The sequence below is a fragment of the Styela clava genome, chromosome 5 (assembly GCF_964204865.1).
Source record: "Styela clava chromosome 5, kaStyClav1.hap1.2, whole genome shotgun sequence".
NCBI classification, from domain to species: Eukaryota; Metazoa; Chordata; class Ascidiacea; order Stolidobranchia; family Styelidae; genus Styela; species Styela clava.
The window spans coordinates 1,304,866-1,326,711 of NC_135254.1; the positions used below are offsets into that span (position 1 = coordinate 1,304,866).

The following is a 21,846-nucleotide window of genomic DNA, read 5'->3' on the forward strand; positions in this document are numbered from 1 at the left end:
ATGGAGACTCATATCTGAGCAATGTTACGGGCACTCACTCAGGAGTAAATGAGACTCATCTCTGAGCAAAGTTACGGGCACTCACTCAGGAGTAATGGAGACTCATATCTGAGCAATGTTACGGGCACTCACTCAGAAGTAAAGGAGACTCATCTCTGAGCAAAGTTACGGGCACTCACTCAGAAGTAAAGGAGACTCATCTCTGAGCAAAGTTACGGGCACTCACTCAGAAGTAAAGAAAACTCATCTCTGAGCAAAGATGCGGGCACTCACTCAGGAGTAATGGAGACTCATATCTGAGCAATGTTACGGGCATTCACTCAGAAGTAAAGGAGACTCATCTCTGAGCAAAGTTACGGGCACTCACTCAGAAGTAAATGAGACTCATCTCTGAGCAAAGTTACGGGCACTCACTCAGAAGTAAATGAGACTCATCTCTGAGCAAAGTTACGGGCACTCACTCAGGAGTAATGGAGACTCATATCTGAGCAATGTTACGGGCACTCACTCAGGAGTAAATGAGACTCATCTCTGAGCAAAGTTACGGGCACTCACTCAGAAGTAATGGAGACTCATCTCTGAGCAAAGTTACGGGCACTCACTCAGGAGTAAAGGAGACTCATCTCTGAGCAAAGTTACGGGCACTCACTCAGAAGTAATGGAGACTCATCTCTGAGCAAAGTTACGGGCACTCACTCAGGAGTAAAGGAGACTCATCTCTGAGCAAAGTTACGGGCACTCACTCAGGAGTAAAGGAGACTCATCTCTGAGCAAAGTTACGGGCACTCACTCAGAAGTAAATGAGACTCATCTCTGAGCAAAGTTACGGGCACTCACTCAGGAGTAAAGGAGACTCATCTCTGAGCAAAGTTACGGGCACTCACTCAGGAGTAATGGAGACTCATATCTGAGCAATGTTACGGGCACTCACTCAGAAGTAAAGGAGACTCATCTCTGAGCAAAGTTACGGGCACTCACTCAGGAGTAAAGGAGACTCATCTCTGAGCAAAGTTACGGGCACTCACTCAGGAGTAATGAAGACTCATATCTGAGCAATGTTACGGGCACTCACTCAGAAGTAAGGAAGACTCATCTCTGAGCAAAGTTACTGGCACTCACTCAGGAGTAATGGAGACTCATATCTGAGCAATGTTACGGGCACTCACTCAGAAGTAAATGAGACTCATCTCTGAGCAAAGTTACGGGCACTCACTCAGAAATAAAGGAGACTCATCTCTGAGCAAAGTTACGGGCACTCACTCAGGAGTAAAGGAGACTCATCTCTGAGCAAAGTTACGGGCACTCACTCAGAAGTAAATGAGACTCATCTCTGAGCAAAGTTACGGGCACTCACTCAGGAGTAAAGGAGACTCATATCTGAGCAATGTTACGGGCACTCACTCAGAAGTAAAGGAGACTCATCTCTGAGCAAAGTTACGGGCACTCACTCAGGAGTAAAGGAGACTCATCTCTGAGCAAAGTTACGGGCACTCACTCAGAAGTAAATGAGACTCATCTCTGAGCAAAGTTACGGGCACTCACTCAGGAGTAAAGGAGACTCATATCTGAGCAATGTTACGGGCACTCACTCAGAAGTAATGAAGACTCATATCTGAGCAATGTTACGGGCACTCACTCAGAAGTAAGGAAGACTCATCTCTGAGCAAAGTTACGGGCACTCACTCAGGAGTAATGGAGACTCATATCTGAGCAATGTTACGGGCACTCACTCAGAAGTAAATGAGACTCATCTCTGAGCAAAGTTACGGGCACTCACTCAGAAATAAAGGAGACTCATCTCTGAGCAAAGTTACGGGCACTCACTCAGAGGTAAGGAAGACTCATCTCAGAGCAAAGTTACGGGCACTCACTCAGAAGTAAATGAGACTTATCTCTGAGCAAAGTTACGCGCACTCACTCAGAAGTAAATGAGACTCATCTCTGAGCAAAGTTACGGGCACTCACTCAGAAGTAAAGAAAACTCATCTCTGAGCAAAGATGCGGGCACTCACTCAGAAGTAAAGGAGACTCATCTCTGAGCAAAGATTACGAGCACTCACTCAGGAGTAATGGAGACTCATATCTGAGCAATGTTACGGGCACTCACTCAAAAGTAAAGAAGACTCCTTTCTGAGCAAAGTTACAGGCACTCACTCAGAAGTAATGGAGACTCATCTCTGAGCTAAGATGCGGGCACTCACTCAGAAGTAAAGGAGACTTATCTCTGAGCAAAGTTACGGGCACTCACTCAGAAGTAAAGAAAACTCATCTCTGAGCAAAGATGCGGGCACTCACTCAGGAGTAATGGAGACTCATATCTGAGCAATGTTACGGGCATTCACTCAGAAGTAAAGGAGACTCATCTCTGAGCAAAGTTGCGGGCACTCACTCAGAAGTAAATGAGACTCATCTCTGAGCAAAGTTACGGGCACTCACTCAGAAGTAAATGAGACTCATCTCTGAGCAAAGTTACGGGCACTCACTCAGGAGTAATGGAGACTCATATCTGAGCAATGTTACGGGCACTCACTCAGGAGTAAATGAGACTCATCTCTGAGCAAAGTTACGGGCACTCACTCAGGAGTAATGGAGACTCATATCTGAGCAATGTTACGGGCACTCACTCAGAAGTAAAGGAGACTCATCTCTGAGCAAAGTTACGGGCACTCACTCAGAAGTAAAGGAGACTCATCTCTGAGCAAAGTTACGGGCACTCACTCAGAAGTAAAGAAAACTCATCTCTGAGCAAAGATGCGGGCACTCACTCAGGAGTAATGGAGACTCATATCTGAGCAATGTTACGGGCATTCACTCAGAAGTAAAGGAGACTCATCTCTGAGCAAAGTTACGGGCACTCACTCAGAAGTAAATGAGACTCATCTCTGAGCAAAGTTACGGGCACTCACTCAGAAGTAAATGAGACTCATCTCTGAGCAAAGTTACGGGCACTCACTCAGGAGTAATGGAGACTCATATCTGAGCAATGTTACGGGCACTCACTCAGGAGTAAATGAGACTCATCTCTGAGCAAAGTTACGGGCACTCACTCAGAAGTAAATGAGACTCATCTCTGAGCAAAGTTACGGGCACTCACTCAGGAGTAATGGAGACTCATATCTGAGCAATGTTACGGGCACTCACTCAGGAGTAAATGAGACTCATCTCTGAGCAAAGTTACGGGCACTCACTCAGAAGTAATGGAGACTCATCTCTGAGCAAAGTTACGGGCACTCACTCAGGAGTAAAGGAGACTCATCTCTGAGCAAAGTTACGGGCACTCACTCAGGAGTAAAGGAGACTCATCTCTGAGCAAAGTTACGGGCACTCACTCAGGAGTAAATGAGACTCATCTCTGAGCAAAGTTACGGGCACTCACTCAGAAGTAATGGAGACTCATCTCTGAGCAAAGTTACGGGCACTCACTCAGGAGTAAAGGAGACTCATCTCTGAGCAAAGTTACGGGCACTCACTCAGGAGTAAAGGAGACTCATCTCTGAGCAAAGTTACGGGCACTCACTCAGAAGTAAATGAGACTCATCTCTGAGCAAAGTTACGGGCACTCACTCAGGAGTAAAGGAGACTCATCTCTGAGCAAAGTTACGGGCACTCACTCAGGAGTAATGGAGACTCATATCTGAGCAATGTTACGGGCACTCACTCAGAAGTAAAGGAGACTCATCTCTGAGCAAAGTTACGGGCACTCACTCAGAAGTAAATGAGACTCATCTCTGAGCAAAGTTACGGGCACTCACTCAGAAGTAAATGAGACTCATCTCTGAGCAAAGTTACGGGCACTCACTCAGAAGTAAAGGAGACTCATCTCTGAGCAAAGTTACGGGCACTCACTCAGAAGTAAAGGAGACTCATCTCTGAGCAAAGTTACGGGCACTCACTCAGAAGTAAAGGAGACTCATCTCTGAGCAAAGTTACGGGCACTCACTCAGAAGTAAAGGAGACTCATCTCTGAGCAAAGTTACAGTCACTCACTCAGAAGTAAAGAAAACTCATCTCTGAGCAAAGATGCGGGCACTCACTCAGGAGTAATGGAGACTCATATCTGAGCGAAGTTACGGGCACTCACTCAGAAGTAAATGAGACTCATCTCTGAGCAAAGTTACGGGCACTCACTCAGAAGTAAATGAGACTCATCTCTGAGCAAAGTTACGGGCACTCACTCAGGAGTAATGGAGACTCATATCTGAGCAATGTTACGGGCACTCACTCAGGAGTAAATGAGACTCATCTCTGAGCAAAGTTACGGGCACTCACTCAGAAGTAATGGAGACTCATCTCTGAGCAAAGTTACGGGCACTCACTCAGGAGTAAAGGAGACTCATCTCTGAGCAAAGTTACGGGCACTCACTCAGGAGTAAAGGAGACTCATCTCTGAGCAAAGTTACGGGCACTCACTCAGAAGTAAATGAGACTCATCTCTGAGCAAAGTTACGGGCACTCACTCAGGAGTAAAGGAGACTCATCTCTGAGCAAAGTTACGGGCACTCACTCAGGAGTAATGGAGACTCATATCTGAGCAATGTTACGGGCACTCACTCAGGAGTAAATGAGACTCATCTCTGAGCAAAGTTACGGGCACTCACTCAGAAGTAATGGAGACTCATCTCTGAGCAAAGTTACGGGCACTCACTCAGGAGTAAAGGAGACTCATCTCTGAGCAAAGTTACGGGCACTCACTCAGGAGTAAAGGAGACTCATCTCTGAGCAAAGTTACGGGCACTCACTCAGGAGTAAATGAGACTCATCTCTGAGCAAAGTTACGGGCACTCACTCAGAAGTAATGGAGACTCATCTCTGAGCAAAGTTACGGGCACTCACTCAGGAGTAAAGGAGACTCATCTCTGAGCAAAGTTACGGGCACTCACTCAGGAGTAAAGGAGACTCATCTCTGAGCAAAGTTACGGGCACTCACTCAGAAGTAAATGAGACTCATCTCTGAGCAAAGTTACGGGCACTCACTCAGGAGTAAAGGAGACTCATCTCTGAGCAAAGTTACGGGCACTCACTCAGGAGTAATGGAGACTCATATCTGAGCAATGTTACGGGCACTCACTCAGAAGTAAAGGAGACTCATCTCTGAGCAAAGTTACGGGCACTCACTCAGAAGTAAATGAGACTCATCTCTGAGCAAAGTTACGGGCACTCACTCAGAAGTAAATGAGACTCATCTCTGAGCAAAGTTACGGGCACTCACTCAGAAGTAAAGGAGACTCATCTCTGAGCAAAGTTACGGGCACTCACTCAGAAGTAAAGGAGACTCATCTCTGAGCAAAGTTACGGGCACTCACTCAGAAGTAAAGGAGACTCATCTCTGAGCAAAGTTACGGGCACTCACTCAGAAGTAAAGGAGACTCATCTCTGAGCAAAGTTACAGTCACTCACTCAGAAGTAAAGAAAACTCATCTCTGAGCAAAGATGCGGGCACTCACTCAGGAGTAATGGAGACTCATATCTGAGCGAAGTTACGGGCACTCACTCAGAAGTAAATGAGACTCATCTCTGAGCAAAGTTACGGGCACTCACTCAGAAGTAAATGAGACTCATCTCTGAGCAAAGTTACGGGCACTCACTCAGGAGTAATGGAGACTCATATCTGAGCAATGTTACGGGCACTCACTCAGGAGTAAATGAGACTCATCTCTGAGCAAAGTTACGGGCACTCACTCAGAAGTAATGGAGACTCATCTCTGAGCAAAGTTACGGGCACTCACTCAGGAGTAAAGGAGACTCATCTCTGAGCAAAGTTACGGGCACTCACTCAGGAGTAAAGGAGACTCATCTCTGAGCAAAGTTACGGGCACTCACTCAGAAGTAAATGAGACTCATCTCTGAGCAAAGTTACGGGCACTCACTCAGGAGTAAAGGAGACTCATCTCTGAGCAAAGTTACGGGCACTCACTCAGGAGTAATGAAGACTCATATCTGAGCAATGTTACGGGCACTCACTCAGAAGTAAGGAAGACTCATCTCTGAGCAAAGTTACGGGCACTCACTCAGGAGTAATGGAGACTCATATCTGAGCAATGTTACGGGCACTCACTCAGAAGTAAATGAGACTCATCTCTGAGCAAAGTTACGGGCACTCACTCAGAAATAAAGGAGACTCATCTCTGAGCAAAGTTACGGGCACTCACTCAGGAGTAAAGGAGACTCATCTCTGAGCAAAGTTACGGGCACTCACTCAGAAGTAAATGAGACTCATCTCTGAGCAAAGTTACGGGCACTCACTCAGGAGTAAAGGAGACTCATATCTGAGCAATGTTACGGGCACTCACTCAGAAGTAAAGGAGACTCATCTCTGAGCAAAGTTACGGGCACTCACTCAGGAGTAAAGGAGACTCATCTCTGAGCAAAGTTACGGGCACTCACTCAGAAGTAAATGAGACTCATCTCTGAGCAAAGTTACGGGCACTCACTCAGGAGTAAAGGAGACTCATATCTGAGCAATGTTACGGGCACTCACTCAGAAGTAATGAAGACTCATATCTGAGCAATGTTACGGGCACTCACTCAGAAGTAAGGAAGACTCATCTCTGAGCAAAGTTACGGGCACTCACTCAGGAGTAATGGAGACTCATATCTGAGCAATGTTACGGGCACTCACTCAGAAGTAAATGAGACTCATCTCTGAGCAAAGTTACGGGCACTCACTCAGAAATAAAGGAGACTCATCTCTGAGCAAAGTTACGGGCACTCACTCAGAGGTAAGGAAGACTCATCTCAGAGCAAAGTTACGGGCACTCACTCAGAAGTAAATGAGACTTATCTCTGAGCAAAGTTACGCGCACTCACTCAGAAGTAAATGAGACTCATCTCTGAGCAAAGTTACGGGCACTCACTCAGAAGTAAAGAAAACTCATCTCTGAGCAAAGATGCGGGCACTCACTCAGAAGTAAAGGAGACTCATCTCTGAGCAAAGATTACGAGCACTCACTCAGGAGTAATGGAGACTCATATCTGAGCAATGTTACGGGCACTCACTCAAAAGTAAAGAAGACTCCTTTCTGAGCAAAGTTACAGGCACTCACTCAGAAGTAATGGAGACTCATCTCTGAGCTAAGATGCGGGCACTCACTCAGAAGTAAAGGAGACTTATCTCTGAGCAAAGTTACGGGCACTCACTCAGAAGTAAAGAAAACTCATCTCTGAGCAAAGATGCGGGCACTCACTCAGGAGTAATGGAGACTCATATCTGAGCAATGTTACGGGCATTCACTCAGAAGTAAAGGAGACTCATCTCTGAGCAAAGTTGCGGGCACTCACTCAGAAGTAAATGAGACTCATCTCTGAGCAAAGTTACGGGCACTCACTCAGAAGTAAATGAGACTCATCTCTGAGCAAAGTTACGGGCACTCACTCAGGAGTAATGGAGACTCATATCTGAGCAATGTTACGGGCACTCACTCAGGAGTAAATGAGACTCATCTCTGAGCAAAGTTACGGGCACTCACTCAGGAGTAATGGAGACTCATATCTGAGCAATGTTACGGGCACTCACTCAGAAGTAAAGGAGACTCATCTCTGAGCAAAGTTACGGGCACTCACTCAGAAGTAAAGGAGACTCATCTCTGAGCAAAGTTACGGGCACTCACTCAGAAGTAAAGAAAACTCATCTCTGAGCAAAGATGCGGGCACTCACTCAGGAGTAATGGAGACTCATATCTGAGCAATGTTACGGGCATTCACTCAGAAGTAAAGGAGACTCATCTCTGAGCAAAGTTACGGGCACTCACTCAGAAGTAAATGAGACTCATCTCTGAGCAAAGTTACGGGCACTCACTCAGAAGTAAATGAGACTCATCTCTGAGCAAAGTTACGGGCACTCACTCAGGAGTAATGGAGACTCATATCTGAGCAATGTTACGGGCACTCACTCAGGAGTAAATGAGACTCATCTCTGAGCAAAGTTACGGGCACTCACTCAGAAGTAATGGAGACTCATCTCTGAGCAAAGTTACGGGCACTCACTCAGGAGTAAAGGAGACTCATCTCTGAGCAAAGTTACGGGCACTCACTCAGGAGTAAAGGAGACTCATCTCTGAGCAAAGTTACGGGCACTCACTCAGGAGTAAATGAGACTCATCTCTGAGCAAAGTTACGGGCACTCACTCAGAAGTAATGGAGACTCATCTCTGAGCAAAGTTACGGGCACTCACTCAGGAGTAAAGGAGACTCATCTCTGAGCAAAGTTACGGGCACTCACTCAGGAGTAAAGGAGACTCATCTCTGAGCAAAGTTACGGGCACTCACTCAGAAGTAAATGAGACTCATCTCTGAGCAAAGTTACGGGCACTCACTCAGGAGTAAAGGAGACTCATCTCTGAGCAAAGTTACGGGCACTCACTCAGGAGTAATGGAGACTCATATCTGAGCAATGTTACGGGCACTCACTCAGAAGTAAAGGAGACTCATCTCTGAGCAAAGTTACGGGCACTCACTCAGAAGTAAATGAGACTCATCCCTGAGCAAAGTTACGGGCACTCACTCAGAAGTAAATGAGACTCATCTCTGAGCAAAGTTACGGGCACTCACTCAGAAGTAAAGGAGACTCATCTCTGAGCAAAGTTACGGGCACTCACTCAGAAGTAAAGGAGACTCATCTCTGAGCAAAGTTACGGGCACTCACTCAGAAGTAAAGGAGACTCATCTCTGAGCAAAGTTACGGGCACTCACTCAGAAGTAAAGGAGACTCATCTCTGAGCAAAGTTACAGTCACTCACTCAGAAGTAAAGAAAACTCATCTCTGAGCAAAGATGCGGGCACTCACTCAGGAGTAATGGAGACTCATATCTGAGCGAAGTTACGGGCACTCACTCAGAAGTAAATGAGACTCATCTCTGAGCAAAGTTACGGGCACTCACTCAGAAGTAAATGAGACTCATCTCTGAGCAAAGTTACGGGCACTCACTCAGGAGTAATGGAGACTCATATCTGAGCAATGTTACGGGCACTCACTCAGAAGTAAAGGAGACTCATCTCTGAGCAAAGTTACGGGCACTCACTCAGGAGTAATGGAGACTCATATCTGAGCAATGTTACGGGCACTCACTCAGAAGTAAAGGAGACTCATCTCTGAGCAAAGTTACGGGCACTCACTCAGAAGTAAATGAGACTCATCTCTGAGCAAAGTTACGGGCACTCACTCAGAAGTAAATGAGACTCATATCTGAGCAAAGTTACGGGCACTCACTTGGCAATGTTATTGTATAGTTATGATTACTAGCATCGTTTGTGCCTTGAAGCCTTTTTTAGTGCGTATCAAGTATGACACCATATTCTATTTTTAACATGCTGTGAAAAAATTAAACTATAAAGTTGAGCCGTTTAGGAGAAGCTTCCCGACTATCAAATATGAAAAAGTAATTGGATCAGAAATAATTCATTGTCATAGCAACAGCAATAACAATTCAGCTTTGTGCCCAATCAAAAAAACTCTGTTGAACTGGAACAATCCGGATTCAGCTGCATTGTTCCTCGGTGGCTTGATGTAATAATCAGAAATATATCAAACCATAGCACAAGGCACTTACTGTTACTGAGAGTCGAGAGCACAGGATTGATTAAGGTGACCCCGGTATTGCGGGTTATCAAATATTCACATAGTAAAGTGCGATTTTAATATTTGATTCGGTGATGATGAGAATATATGAATACAGTGGTCGTCTGCAACTATTTTTTTTTAAGTACCAACACCTTAGATGAGGGCTTGGAATATTGCTTTGAGCAAACTTGCAAGCATTATACAAGTTGGCACTGCAGTAGTTCTCGGTGGCTTTGTTCGATGATGTACCAAAGTTCTTGTTGAGGAGAGGGTTTATAATTTCAAAAAGTTATTCCAACATTACATGACGTCTGAGTTCTATGTCCAGCAGACACGGAAGTCCGTTTATAATACGAACGATTACAAGGACATGATTATATTGAAAATTCCAGCAGGTAACCCCATTTGAGTTGTGCACCCCAGTTTCAGAATACATAACAGACACAAGTCTATCTACATTTGGCACATTTTCTAAAGAGAACATAACATTTTTTTGTAAAGCATCCTATATTACTGAGACTTTCCGGTACAATCGCACACAAACAGAAGTTTGAGTGTTAAATGGAGTTTGTTCATTTTTATAAAAGGAATTAAAATATTCCTGGGTCTTGTTTTTTTGCGTCACATTGTGATATCATAATTACCAGAAACTGAAATAAAATTCTTTACAGGGTCATGGAAGCGGGAGTCATTGATGCCAAAGATGTCGATATTGTTCTGCAGAACCAAAGGGTGAGTCGGTTCTGCATATATCCTTGCATATCTCTTAAAAACGTCCTTAAAACCATGAATTTATGAAAATTCGTGTATAAGCCGACCCTACAAATCGTAACACGCCTTACACACCTATCAAAGCAAATGGTTGCAAAAGAAAATTAATGAAAATGATAACCATTATTGTTGGTGGTTGTAAACTGCTTGTCTGAGGAAAGCTGACTTTGGTCGACGAAACGTTACAGAAATACATTTATGTCAATGTACAGTAGTGCTCTTTAATTGGATAGAACGTTATTGTTATGTTTTACTTTCCTGCTCACAAGATCTCGCCAGACATGCTGGAGGATGATAATTCCTTTGACCTTATCACAAGACTTCAAGGTCGTAGGATGGACGATCAACGATGTGAAATGAGAGACGGCGAATATGAATTATCAGCGTTTTTAAAACCTAACCCCCCAGACCCTCCCTCAAATCATCACCCTGCAATGGGGCAGTGGGGGAACAAGAACCCACTAGGAATGATGGGGGTGAGTGTTCCTTCATTATTTTTAAAAATGTTGCGGGTAACGGAGAAGCAGTAATTTTCATGGACGCATAGCTACTACACAGCTAATGTTGAAAAAAACATTTTTTTAATTAATGGGCTTTGTTGTTATTGTTGTGGAAAAATCGCTTTTCATTACTTGACCAATTGCTTTGATATTTTCTGTGATTAAAGATTATATTTTGCTGGAAGGGTATTTTATCTATTTCAAAAAATCAGGTGGGCTTTATTATGGGATTTGTTTTCCCCCATAAAATTTTGTGAGGTCATGTCATCGAAATAATAAAAAAAATAATTTCGCACCTAGTTGCAGTTCCACCTTCACAATCGTTGCATTCTGGTAGTCAGTCGAATTGAGAAGACCACAGTACCGGTATTTTTCGCTAGAAGGCCATTATGTCTATTTGTTCCTAAATTTTCTGTGAGATCTGATATTTCATCTAAAATGCGGTGTATAATTTTTAATTATGCGAATACTATTTTATGACATCGTGATGACTGCCTTCCACATCTTTATGGCATCGTGATTGCCGGTACGTAATCTACTGTGACAGATTGCTACACCCATACTTCTTCGTTTTTATTTTTGTATCCATTGAGCATCGCTCTCTTGTTTTCTTAGACGGCCAACATCAGCAAATTTTAACAATGATGAATATGTTAGCAAACTCACAATTGAAACGCATGGATGAGCAAAGGGTAAGTCTCTCTGGACTTCCTGGGTTAAGGGTCAACGATGACATCGACGGCGAAGGAGTCATCAATCTGCAACAACCAGATGGCGCTGGCGCTCCATATAGACAACACACCTTCCACTCTGAATTAGGTCCTAAACAAGCAAATATGAGTCTCATTTTTTCTGAGAAAGTGCACATAGCCTTGCTTTTAGCTGATATCATTGCAATGCTTGCCCATAACTCGTTCTTACCAGGTTACCAGTCCAGGTCAGGTATGGGATTGGTTAGCCAGTTATTTGTTCCAGAAGCATGGACTTGACGGTGGAGGAAGCCGTTACGTGAACCACCCTAAGATGGTGGGAAGTCCAGTAATCCTCTCGCACATAATTAATCCAGCGTGGGATTCGAATCTTGGCAGCGTAATCAGAGGTGCAGTAACAAGCGTATTTCTAACGCTTAGCAGTGTGGTCAGTCTATGCCAGGGGTGGGCAACCTTTTTCGCCTCGAGTGCCAAAACCGACTGAATTTAAAGGAAAAATTGTAGCTATATGTCATGAAAAAGAGTTGAATAAATAGTTGAAGAGTTGAATAAATAACGGATTGTTAACAAACGATAATGAATAAACGGATAATAAACCTAGTTTTCATCACAAAATTCAGAGTCTTGAAAGTTTTGATTCGAAGGAGAATGATCTCGTTTCCAAGGTCTCGTGTGCCGAACAAATGGGTTGCCCACCCCTGGTCTATGCAATCAAGTAGCACTTTGCCATTTCGGGGGTTGCTTGTAACTTCGTTCAGTTATTTCCGAGCGAGTAAAAGTGACCTCTCTTAGAGATATTTCCCTAAAAAAGCAAAGTTTTCAGTTGTATTCATTCTTCCTTTTCAGTGGTTCTTTGACCGAGACTGGAAAATGGTGGAATACCAGGAAACGAAAACAGACATTCACTTGATGACACATTTTTTAACGCTCTCATGAGATGGCAGGTGAGTGTTTTGTGAGGAGCGTTTACAATTTCACTCTGACAAAGACGTAAGAGGAGCCTACTATACTCATCAGTAGGGCTGGACATTTCTAATCGATTAATAAATTATTAGGTACTCCTGTAGTATGTGAACCAACATGGCGGACATCGGAACGTAGTATGTGTATCAGGTTACGGTTAGGCCATAAATTTATTCCAGTTTTCTTTATTTTAGTTCTATTACGAGTTCGGGGACTAGCCAAGTTATGAAATTAAGGCTTAACCCTAACCTGGTACACATACTACGTTCCGGTGTCCGCCATCTTGGTTTACATACTACGGAAGTACCAATTATTCGCATCGGTTTAGACGGCCGTCATCTTGTTTTTGTCCGCCCGCAGGTCGAGATCAATCCCTGTGTTTTTTTATTCATGTCAAATTTTTAAAATGCAATTCTGTCATATGAGTGAGTTATTGATGAAACATATTTCCTATTGTGTGTGAACTGTCCAGGTGATAGATTACGTGTTTTCAGTCATGTGGACCCATAACAATATAACAGCCACATACAACTACATGTATTCCAAGTATTCGAGATTCGAAAAAATGTTTGATTTGATTCTGAAATCATCATATATTCGAAAATGCCCAGTTCTACTCATGAATGAGTGCAAGTCACCTTGATTTGAGCAAAAAAAAAAATAGGTACGATACTCTTGTAGTTTGTGAACCAAGATGGCGGACACTGGAACGTAGTATGTGTACCGGTTTAGGATTAGGCCATAATATCAGATACAGATCTAAAATAAGGAAAATTGGAATAAAAATATGGCCTAACCCTAACCTGGTACACTTACTACGTTCCGGTGTTGGCCATCTTGGTTCACATACTACGGGCGTACCCAAGAATCTATTCTATAAGGCTACAATTTTTTATCAGAATCTAATCAAAATGAAATATTTAGACCTAATTTTTTTTGTTTGTTCCAGAGCACGAGGTAAAATGACCAGCGCTCGTCACCTCCCATATTAGACGCTCCGGTGCTGCTAACGACCACTATCCCAGACGAAGATTGATTGTTCGAATGCAATCGTCAAGAATCGAGGACCAGCGCTGCCGTTTTGGTCCCAAATGGGAATCCCCTCATAATGTGGACCCCGATAATGACGACATATCACAGTGAATGTGGGACATATTTCGATGCCCACTGTGGCACTAAATGGTTGTTGTAAATTTGTTCTGTGGCATTTTTGTGATGCCTTGCAATGTTTTTTACTCAGTGGCATCAGATATGTGCCATGCCACTTGTCATACCGCACCTCACACCTTGCTGTGTTTTATTACATGAGAGCCATGGCACCTACCAAACGGCATCGAATAGCCACCAATGCTTTGCTCATTGTGTTTTAAAACAATGACGTTTTATAAAAATTGTGGCATCAAAAGTGTACTAATGCCATGTAACATGGTTCCTGTGTTTCAGGCAGTGGCATCAAAACAAACCATGCCACCTACTAGCGTGGCATGGAGAGAATTATTTTCATTGGAAAGACACACACTGCCCTGAGACTTTGGAGACACTGAGGCATTCAATAATGCCTTGAAATCAATTTGATGCCCCATTGAAATGCCGTGCTGCCATAGTAAATATCATCCAACTATGGGTTTAGGGATTGACCTCCCATTTTCTTTGTCATGGTTAAGATGCCACTAACTTCCTGTGCCACCATTGAAGATGTTTTTGCTGCCATGTAGTAATTTTATTTCTAATTACGTCACGCATGAGCTAACATTGTGCAGTTGTAGAAATGAAATATTAATTATGCATCATAAATACAGTGCTTGAAATAAGCTGTTAATTGTGAAGTAACCAACTACGGTCAGGCCTCTGAAGTAGGAAGAAATTTACGCACTGACTTGAAAAATATTTCGCATGTATGTATAGTTATTAGCCTCAAAATTTGAAAGCGCCTGCATAATTAATTAATAATTAACAAGGCCTTAACTGGCCTAAGACACAGTTGTCTGACATCTATCTTTCACTAACAGAACAACGGTTAAAGACTACCATGTTGAAATGGGACAATACACATGAAAATATAGAAGTAAAACTCAAGCGCATTGGTTCCCAAGTGGGGGCCCCGTAACCCCCCAAAGGGGCCACAAAGCAATTGTAGGGGGGCCACAACGTTAGGCTGAAAACTGATCTTCTTTCAATATCAATAAAACTAAAATCGCAAAAACTTTTTGATACATTTAATATCATGAAAAAAAAACTTGCCAAACTCTGAAAATTTAGGATGTGCTCCCAAACACTTTGGACTACAAAAACTTCTGGCATATTCAACCCTCAAAGCTTTGAATATCGAATGAATCAAATGTCTAATTCCAGAGCCATAAAGTGGAGGGTTTCAAAATATCGAACATCAATGAAATTGTGTCAAACTCTCACCCTACAGGCTAGCCTTCATTACTAACATCAGTGAAAAAATTTAATAATCAAAACTTACAACTCTTCTACACATTAGCTGCTTTAATAGTTTTTTATTTCAACTTTGTGTCTGTTTATTAAGTTTAGTTTATTTCAGTACGATTTCTTTGAATAATCATTGAGGTGTGACTGGCCAGAATAATCTAATGCTAATGTAATGGTGTCAGTGCTGCTATTTTTAAACTTCAGTACAATTTCTTTTAATATAACCATTGAGGCGTGTCTGGTCAGAATTATCTAATGCTAGTATAAAGGTGTCAGTGCTGCTATTTTCAAACTCCCTTATTTTTGATGTTGAATCACACTGAAGTTAACTTGACCTCTTTTTCAACTGCTGCATAGTTTTTTAATGTGAATATTGTTTCAGATTCCATTTCTATGATCGTAATTTTCAAAAATCAGAATTTGGAAAAATGTAGTAATTCACCTTTCTCATACCTGATTTAAGACCAGGGCTTCAGAGCCGGTGAAATTTATATTCGACTGCCGACTTTATGTTGAAAAAAATTTTCATTCCGGCTGAACGTAGGGAAAATTAAATCTTGATCATGAAACTCTGGCACCTGCAAGTTTCCTTAATTGTTTATGTAAAACGTTGAGGTAAAGCATACCCTCTAAAAATGGCTCGGAACGATAATTTTTTTCGTGTGTGTGTGTGCACTCTTATCGTGAAAACGTTAGTTTGAGTACTAACTTCTCATTCACCGCTATGTTTCTTTATCATAGATGTGAGATAGATAGCTTTAACAATACAGTGGTTGCCTTTCAGTTCACTAAAAATGAGTCTACGTTGCTTCTGAGTGAGTGTAAACGCCTTGCTTTGAGTAAATTATTTCTCAGTCAAGTCGCTTCTGTACCGGGTCAAGGTTGATGTTTAATTAATTCAACTTTTTTCATTTTCTTCTTGTTTTATTAACACTGTACTTCTTAGCCCGGTGATGTTTATTCATTTTGAACTAATTTTTTTTTTTTTTTTTTCTTATTTTTATTCATTTTTGAGTGAATTCTGTTAAGAAAAAAGGGTGGCGTTCTCTTCAATGAATAATTTGCAATTCCGAATCCAAAATGTTTCTGAACCTGAATGTATCAGGCCATGTTTAGAAACATTTTCCACAAATTATTGGGCGTTCCAGAAGTGTGTGTACCAACATGAAGTTATCTAATTTTGTTCGCCTGTTTTACATCAAGTTGTGTAAAGGGACTGAAACCTATGGGCAGGGGGTATATAAACTTGACTAATACAAACAGTTCCTGGGACTCTTAATAGAACTAAAATAAGGAAAATTGGAATAAAAATTATGGCCTAACTCTGGCCTGGTACACATACTATATAATAAAAATTATGAATGATTAGCCCTGGTTTTTGTAGCAAGATAACTCTTTATAACTAAATTATGTTTTAATCATGGTTTTTCTGCAAAAGAATAGGTTGCATAGAGCCCCATATTATGATCAGCGCTAGTAATTGTAGCAAGATCGCCCCCTTTTTGATAAAATTATGTTTTAATAATTATTACATCTTCCTGAGTTCTGACATTAGAGTAGATGTTGCGACTCCGAGGAGGTTCGAGTTTGATGGAAAGGATGCAAAACGGTTCTTTCAATGCTAAAGGTTGCTGACCCGTGCACTAGGCCATTATGCTGATAGTATTTATAGATTAGTATTAAATCATGATTTCTGTTATTTTCAATTTTTTTTTTCTGCTAAATTTATTTCTAATCATGTTTGTAAATACTATATTTCTAATTAAAAATGTTATCAATTTTTTGTTAAAAATCGCTTTTCCTGGTTGCGGTAATCACACATAAGAGACCACCACTCAGCCCCAATAGTAGTTACCCTGGCGCAGCAGTTCCTAACAAGGGGCCGTCGCTGTTAAATAGGGGTCACAAGGTGCAGAACAGATTCTACTTGTCCCTTGACAAGAAAACTTCTTAGTTTCGTTGCTTGATAACGTTGTTTCACGGGGTCTAATCACTTTATTGAGCATGAATTGTTTGAAACTAATGAGATTTGGAATCTACCAATCATAATAACACTATAAATACCACTGGGCCATGAGGCTTAGAAACCTCTGGAAGGGGGCCACAAGCCATAAAAGGTTGGGGACCTCTGCTATATTGTCAGAGTTTAGCAAACTTGTGCAAAACTTTGACGTTATCCATTCATTCGTTTTTAAGGAGGTATTGCTTTGAACGAGAATCCAGTAAAAATTCACTGAAATGCAAAACCCCACTTATTCTCCCGGTTCGATATTGCCTACCCAGTTTCTTATACACTTTTCAGGATGGCTAACTCGCAGTTGAACCTGGGATCTCTAACTTGTGTTCAGCCAATACTGCCAGGTGCCACATCTTTTGCTGTGATTATCAGATTTTTTATGTGTTCGCAACTTTTATTGTTTCCTTTACTGAAGGTTTGGCAAGTTTCTGTATGTGCCAGCGCAAATTTACAATAATTAAAGCAAAATGTGGTAGATATGCATGTTTATTGATTTGTATTTTTTGAAGGGAGAGTTCTGGAACAAGTCGAGAATCCAGATTTCTAATTGTTAACTTGACAAAGCTTTCTAAATTGACAGTTACAGGAGGTTTGCATATGCCGAGGTATTTGGATCAAAAATATGATTTATTTTTGGTCTATACCGGCGCCTAAGACATTACTCCTATTATATCTCTTCACGGGCCGTGGTTTGTAAATAACTGTTCTAATCCTTCGGAAGAGAGGATAATTGGCTTGTTTTTGCAAAATAGCAGACTTTTGCTTTGGAAATTCTAATCAGGTGACTGATCCATGTGGTCGATAGGAGAGCTGCTGCCAGAGTCCCAAACACGATTTCGAGCCGGGTTAAAAGTCGTCGCTTGTCATATATTTAGGCCTACAGTCACACCTCTGACTACCCTGCGTGATTCCCCACCCTGTAGGGGTAATTATGGGCGAGAGGATTGCGAAAACAAATAAAAACGACCCTGTGTCTGACTGTCAATCGATATAGTATACGGGATTATTTAACCAGGTATTTGCTTTCAAATAGGCTCGAAACCCAGAATGAGATAATCATGTCAAAATAGTTAGGCTCACCGCTGGTAGGTGACCGCTTCCTCCACCATCAAGTCCGTGTATTTAAAAACAAATAATAATTACGTCGTGTTATCAGCTTCCCTCTCTTCGAGATAAATAAGAAAATCATACTGGCTAAATATTTCCCTTTCCAGCTCGATGAAAACGCTATTACCGCCGTCCCATTGACAACTCAAGTTTAATTTAAAATACAAGTATTTAATCAGTAAGTAAACGTTTCACAATTGCAGAACGACAAAGCAAATAAATAAGATGTATCCACAGGTCATCTGGTAGAATATGGGTTACGCAGACTTTTTCGACCCTAAAGTGTCTTAAGACGGTTTGTATTATAATTTTCGAACACCCATAATATGAATAAATATTGTAGACTTGAGGTTTAAAAGGAGACTACAGCTCCAGGTACTCCCTGAAGTATGTGTACCAGGTTAGGCCATAATTTTATTCCAATTTTCCTTATTTTTGTTTCTATTGCTAGTTCTGGGACTAGCCAAGTGACTCCCGTAGTATTTGTGCCTGAGATTATGGCCCAACCTGGTACACTTACTCACTCTGGTGTCCGCCATCTTGATAGAAGAGCTGTTCCCAGGTTTTCGTGTTTTTGTTCTATTAAGAGTTCGTGAAATTTTCAAGTGACTTCTGCAGTATTTAAACCTTAAGTTATGGCCTAACCCTAACCTGGTACACATACTAAGTTCTGGTGTCCACCATCTTGGTTCACATACTACGGCAGTACCAACTCTTGTGCATTGTTATAATGCTATCGCCCTATTTTTACAAACGGCCACCGGCATCTAATGATATGGTTGGAACAACTTCTTATTTGGAAAAACGGTAAACGTAAGAAAATCTCTCATGTGCTAATCAATACCTGGGTGAAGTGGAATAAGATTCAAACTAGAAATGTGCAATCTAAACCAAAAAATTTGAAATATTTGTACGTAAAACATTTGTTCACAGTTTTTTGAACTGATCGTAATGACATGAACTGCCCATGTCTTGCCTCAACCAGTGGGTACTCCCGTAGTATGAGTACCAGGTTAGGGTTAGGCTATAATTTTATTTTGATTTTCCTTATTTTAGTTCTATTACGAGTTCGGGGACTGTCTGTGTTAGCCAAGTGAATATACCCCATGCCCATAGGTTTCAGTCCTTTTGCACAACTTGATGTAAAGTTAGGTTAGGAACAAAATTAGTTACCCCCATATTAGTACACACACTTCTGGAGTGCCAATCAGTGTTTATGAGCGATGAATTCAAACTATAATATGGCCTTGCTTTGAGCAAATTATTTAAAATAAAATAAAATATATTTGTATAAAAGTTAAAAGGATGAGACTATTGTGTCATGTGGGTGGCCCTGGCAGATCAGAAGAATGCTGGCTGTGATCTGTAAAAAGGAAAAGAAACTCGTTGAATATTTGTCATTCATTGCAAGGGTTGCATGCTGTGGGTTAAAAGTCTATAGTCTATAAAAACTGACTAACATATCCCATACCCAACAAGGACTGATAACACTTTGTTTCTACCGTTTTAGGTTCAAGATACCACCAATTGTTATGTCATTATCACAGTTTGAGTATATGTATAGTCATAACAGTGTAATTATATCTGTATCTTGATTATACGAACCAGTATCAACATCAGCCTCTTGCGGGCTCTCCCTTCTTAAAATAATTTAGAACTTACCGTGATCATTACAATCATGTTGTTTCGATCGTTTCTTCTGCGCTCGCTCTTTCTTCGTTTTCTTCTCGTAAGCATTGTCATCACTATCGCTAGAATTATCATCTGACGACGAGTCCTCCCCAAATATCCGAGGTTTTTCATAAATACAACAACCTGTATGTAATATTTGACAGTCTCAGTATGCTTGTGTTAGTTACTATTAAAAACTGATCCTATACAGAAAAAATACAAGTGGCATAAATAAACAAAACTTGGGGAATGTAATATCTTCAACATGATAAACATCTTTATCAGATTATTTTAACGTTTATTGAAACTTCAATGGCTGTGGTGTTTCTATTCCGGTCACCCTGGCTACAGTTACCACTTGTTTGCTCCGAGATGAATCTAGATTACTTCTAGCTGTGTGTGCATAATGGCCATACATAATTTTATGTGAGTTCCCTTGGCTTTTATTTCAGTGTTTCCCTGTCATTTTGCTTAGATATTAATCTGTTCTACTTCTGAGCAGAGACCTACCTTAATCGAGGTGTAGTCAAAAAATAATTTTCTTACATTTGGAAGATTTCTTTCCCATGTGTTCATTGTCAATCGTTTCCTCTGTCCATCGAACATTTTGGTCAGACTGAGGTTTGCGAAGTTTCAAAACGACGCTCGGGCTCGATGGCTCCTGGAGAAAAAAAAAATTGAACTGTCGTGCTAGAACAGTGGTTCTCAGACTTTCACAACTTTCAAAATCTCCTTGCTCTTCTATAAGGATTTTGTTTATTTTATTTATCCTGGGGAGGGCAAAGATGGTTTATTATTATGGCGTACCGAGAGAACACGGTTCGAGAAAACCCTAGATTAAATAGAAGATGAAAAAAGACTATGGAATAAAAAGCTGCAAGTTTAGGATAAGACTTTCTCGCAAATTTATACCGAGAATTAGAATACCGATAATATGACTTTATCATATCTTGCTGGTATAAGAGTAGGGCACAGTTCTCCCATTGCAAGATGTCCCGACATTTGGTTCAATAACTCTGTTTGTCTCTGAAACGGGGGCACAACCGCAGATCGTGTCTTGCTTGTCTCATAAATAATTTAAACCAATCTTGTCGGCCTCCACATGATCTAAATTGTGTTTCTTTGCTGAAAACTCTAGAATGCAAAAGTAAAATTGTTTTACTTCGGTAAATCGGATCACCTTCTTAGAGGTATCAAATGGTGACGTTTTAAATTGTGCTTCCTTTTGGTTTATTGTAGAGATATGGAGGCCCAGATTGTCTCATAAATGAGGGGTTGCACTCACTGTCATAATTCTATAAAACTTCTACCCCTTCACCTGTGAGGTTGTTGTGGTCAATGTTTCTTCGCTTTGTGTTGTCCTTACTACCGTTGCCATTATTGCTGTTTATGTCAGGAACTATTCCACTTCTTTCAAGGCAAATTTTTGGAAGCAGTTGGACATATGACTCCAAAACGAACCTTTTTTAATGAGGTATAAATTATAAAATTTAGGCAAAATTAAGTAACCATAAAGCTGTAAAAAACTCTTATTAATTCACCATTGTCTGTCCTATACGTCCATGCTGTGAAGTTAGCCATATAGTAAAGTACGATATGTAAAATAGATCAATTAATCAGATAAATTATTTTCGTTTTATTGTAAATTATTTTTCGTCAATCTTTTTTTTTTTTTTTTTTTTTTGCCAAATTTAATTCCAGAGTCAATATGGAATTATTTAATTATGTTTTTGAAGCCAATTAAATTTTCAGTTTTTGTTTTATATAATTTTATTTATTTTTTTTGTTTTTTGGAAACCAATTGCATGTATTGCGTTCCAATTACGGTAATTGAGGAAAATTAAAACAGTTGGATAAACAATTATTAATACATATCAAACCCAGTGATGATAATCCATTTTTCGTCATATATCCGTTTGTATTGAAGATTGTCCATATTTCGTCATAAATATAGCATTTTTATGTACATATATAATTAATTATTTCATATTAGCATGGAAAAAGAGAAGGTTTCAAAAAATTAGACAGAAAATTCAAAAACCTATCATGCTACTAGATTTTCATTTAATCTGTCTATGTTATGCAATCATTTATATAGTCAAACCTCCTAAATCA

At 40.9% G+C, this 21,846-nt stretch overlaps 3 protein-coding genes and 2 long non-coding RNA genes across 7 annotated transcripts in view; 4 read left to right on the top strand and 1 right to left on the bottom strand.

Moving 5' to 3' along the window:
* LOC120344541 (uncharacterized) overlaps nucleotides 1-17,430 on the top strand; it is a 175,486-nt gene extending 158,056 nt beyond the window's left edge. The window contains exons 3-7 of the long non-coding RNA XR_013475400.1: nucleotides 10,228-10,288; nucleotides 10,597-10,803; nucleotides 11,443-11,519; nucleotides 12,384-12,481; nucleotides 13,450-17,430. This is a non-coding gene — a long non-coding RNA (uncharacterized LOC120344541). The remainder of the gene's footprint in view (nucleotides 1-10,227; nucleotides 10,289-10,596; nucleotides 10,804-11,442; nucleotides 11,520-12,383; nucleotides 12,482-13,449) is intronic.
* Nucleotides 1-17,430, top strand: part of LOC120344551 (uncharacterized) — a 64,068-nt gene extending 46,638 nt beyond the window's left edge. Inside the window, exon 6 of the long non-coding RNA XR_013475402.1 lies at nucleotides 17,298-17,430. This is a non-coding gene — a long non-coding RNA (uncharacterized LOC120344551). The remainder of the gene's footprint in view (nucleotides 1-17,297) is intronic.
* The window catches only part of LOC144422839 (uncharacterized), a 65,931-nt gene that overhangs the window by 26,738 nt on the left and 17,347 nt on the right, over nucleotides 1-21,846 (top strand). The window lies entirely within an intron of this gene.
* Nucleotides 1-21,846, top strand: part of LOC120344542 (uncharacterized) — a 205,501-nt gene that overhangs the window by 21,851 nt on the left and 161,804 nt on the right. The gene's annotated exons all lie outside the window — the stretch shown is intronic.
* On the bottom strand, nucleotides 19,334-21,262 carry LOC120343908 (E3 ubiquitin-protein ligase PPP1R11-like). Its single transcript, XM_078112717.1, has 4 exons — nucleotides 21,050-21,262; nucleotides 20,278-20,392; nucleotides 19,723-19,875; nucleotides 19,334-19,423 (listed from the first exon to the last, which is right to left on the bottom strand). The coding sequence occupies exons 1-4, from the start codon at nucleotides 21,107-21,109 to the stop codon at nucleotides 19,380-19,382; spliced, it is 372 nt and encodes a 123-aa protein (XP_077968843.1). The 5' UTR covers nucleotides 21,110-21,262; the 3' UTR covers nucleotides 19,334-19,379.

Excerpts from the sequence above, each read along its gene's own strand:
- LOC120343908 (XM_078112717.1), bottom strand. The coding sequence starts at position 21,109 with ATGGCAACGGTAGTAAGGACAACACAAAGCGAAGAAACATTGACCACA. Across the intron at positions 20,393-21,049 it reads TGACCACAACAACCTCACAG|GAGCCATCGAGCCCGAGCGT; the intron begins GTGAAGGGGTAG and ends TTTTTTCTCCAG. Across the intron at positions 19,424-19,722 it reads ACATGATTGTAATGATCACG|ATCACAGCCAGCATTCTTCT; the intron begins GTAAGTTCTAAA and ends TCCTTTTTACAG.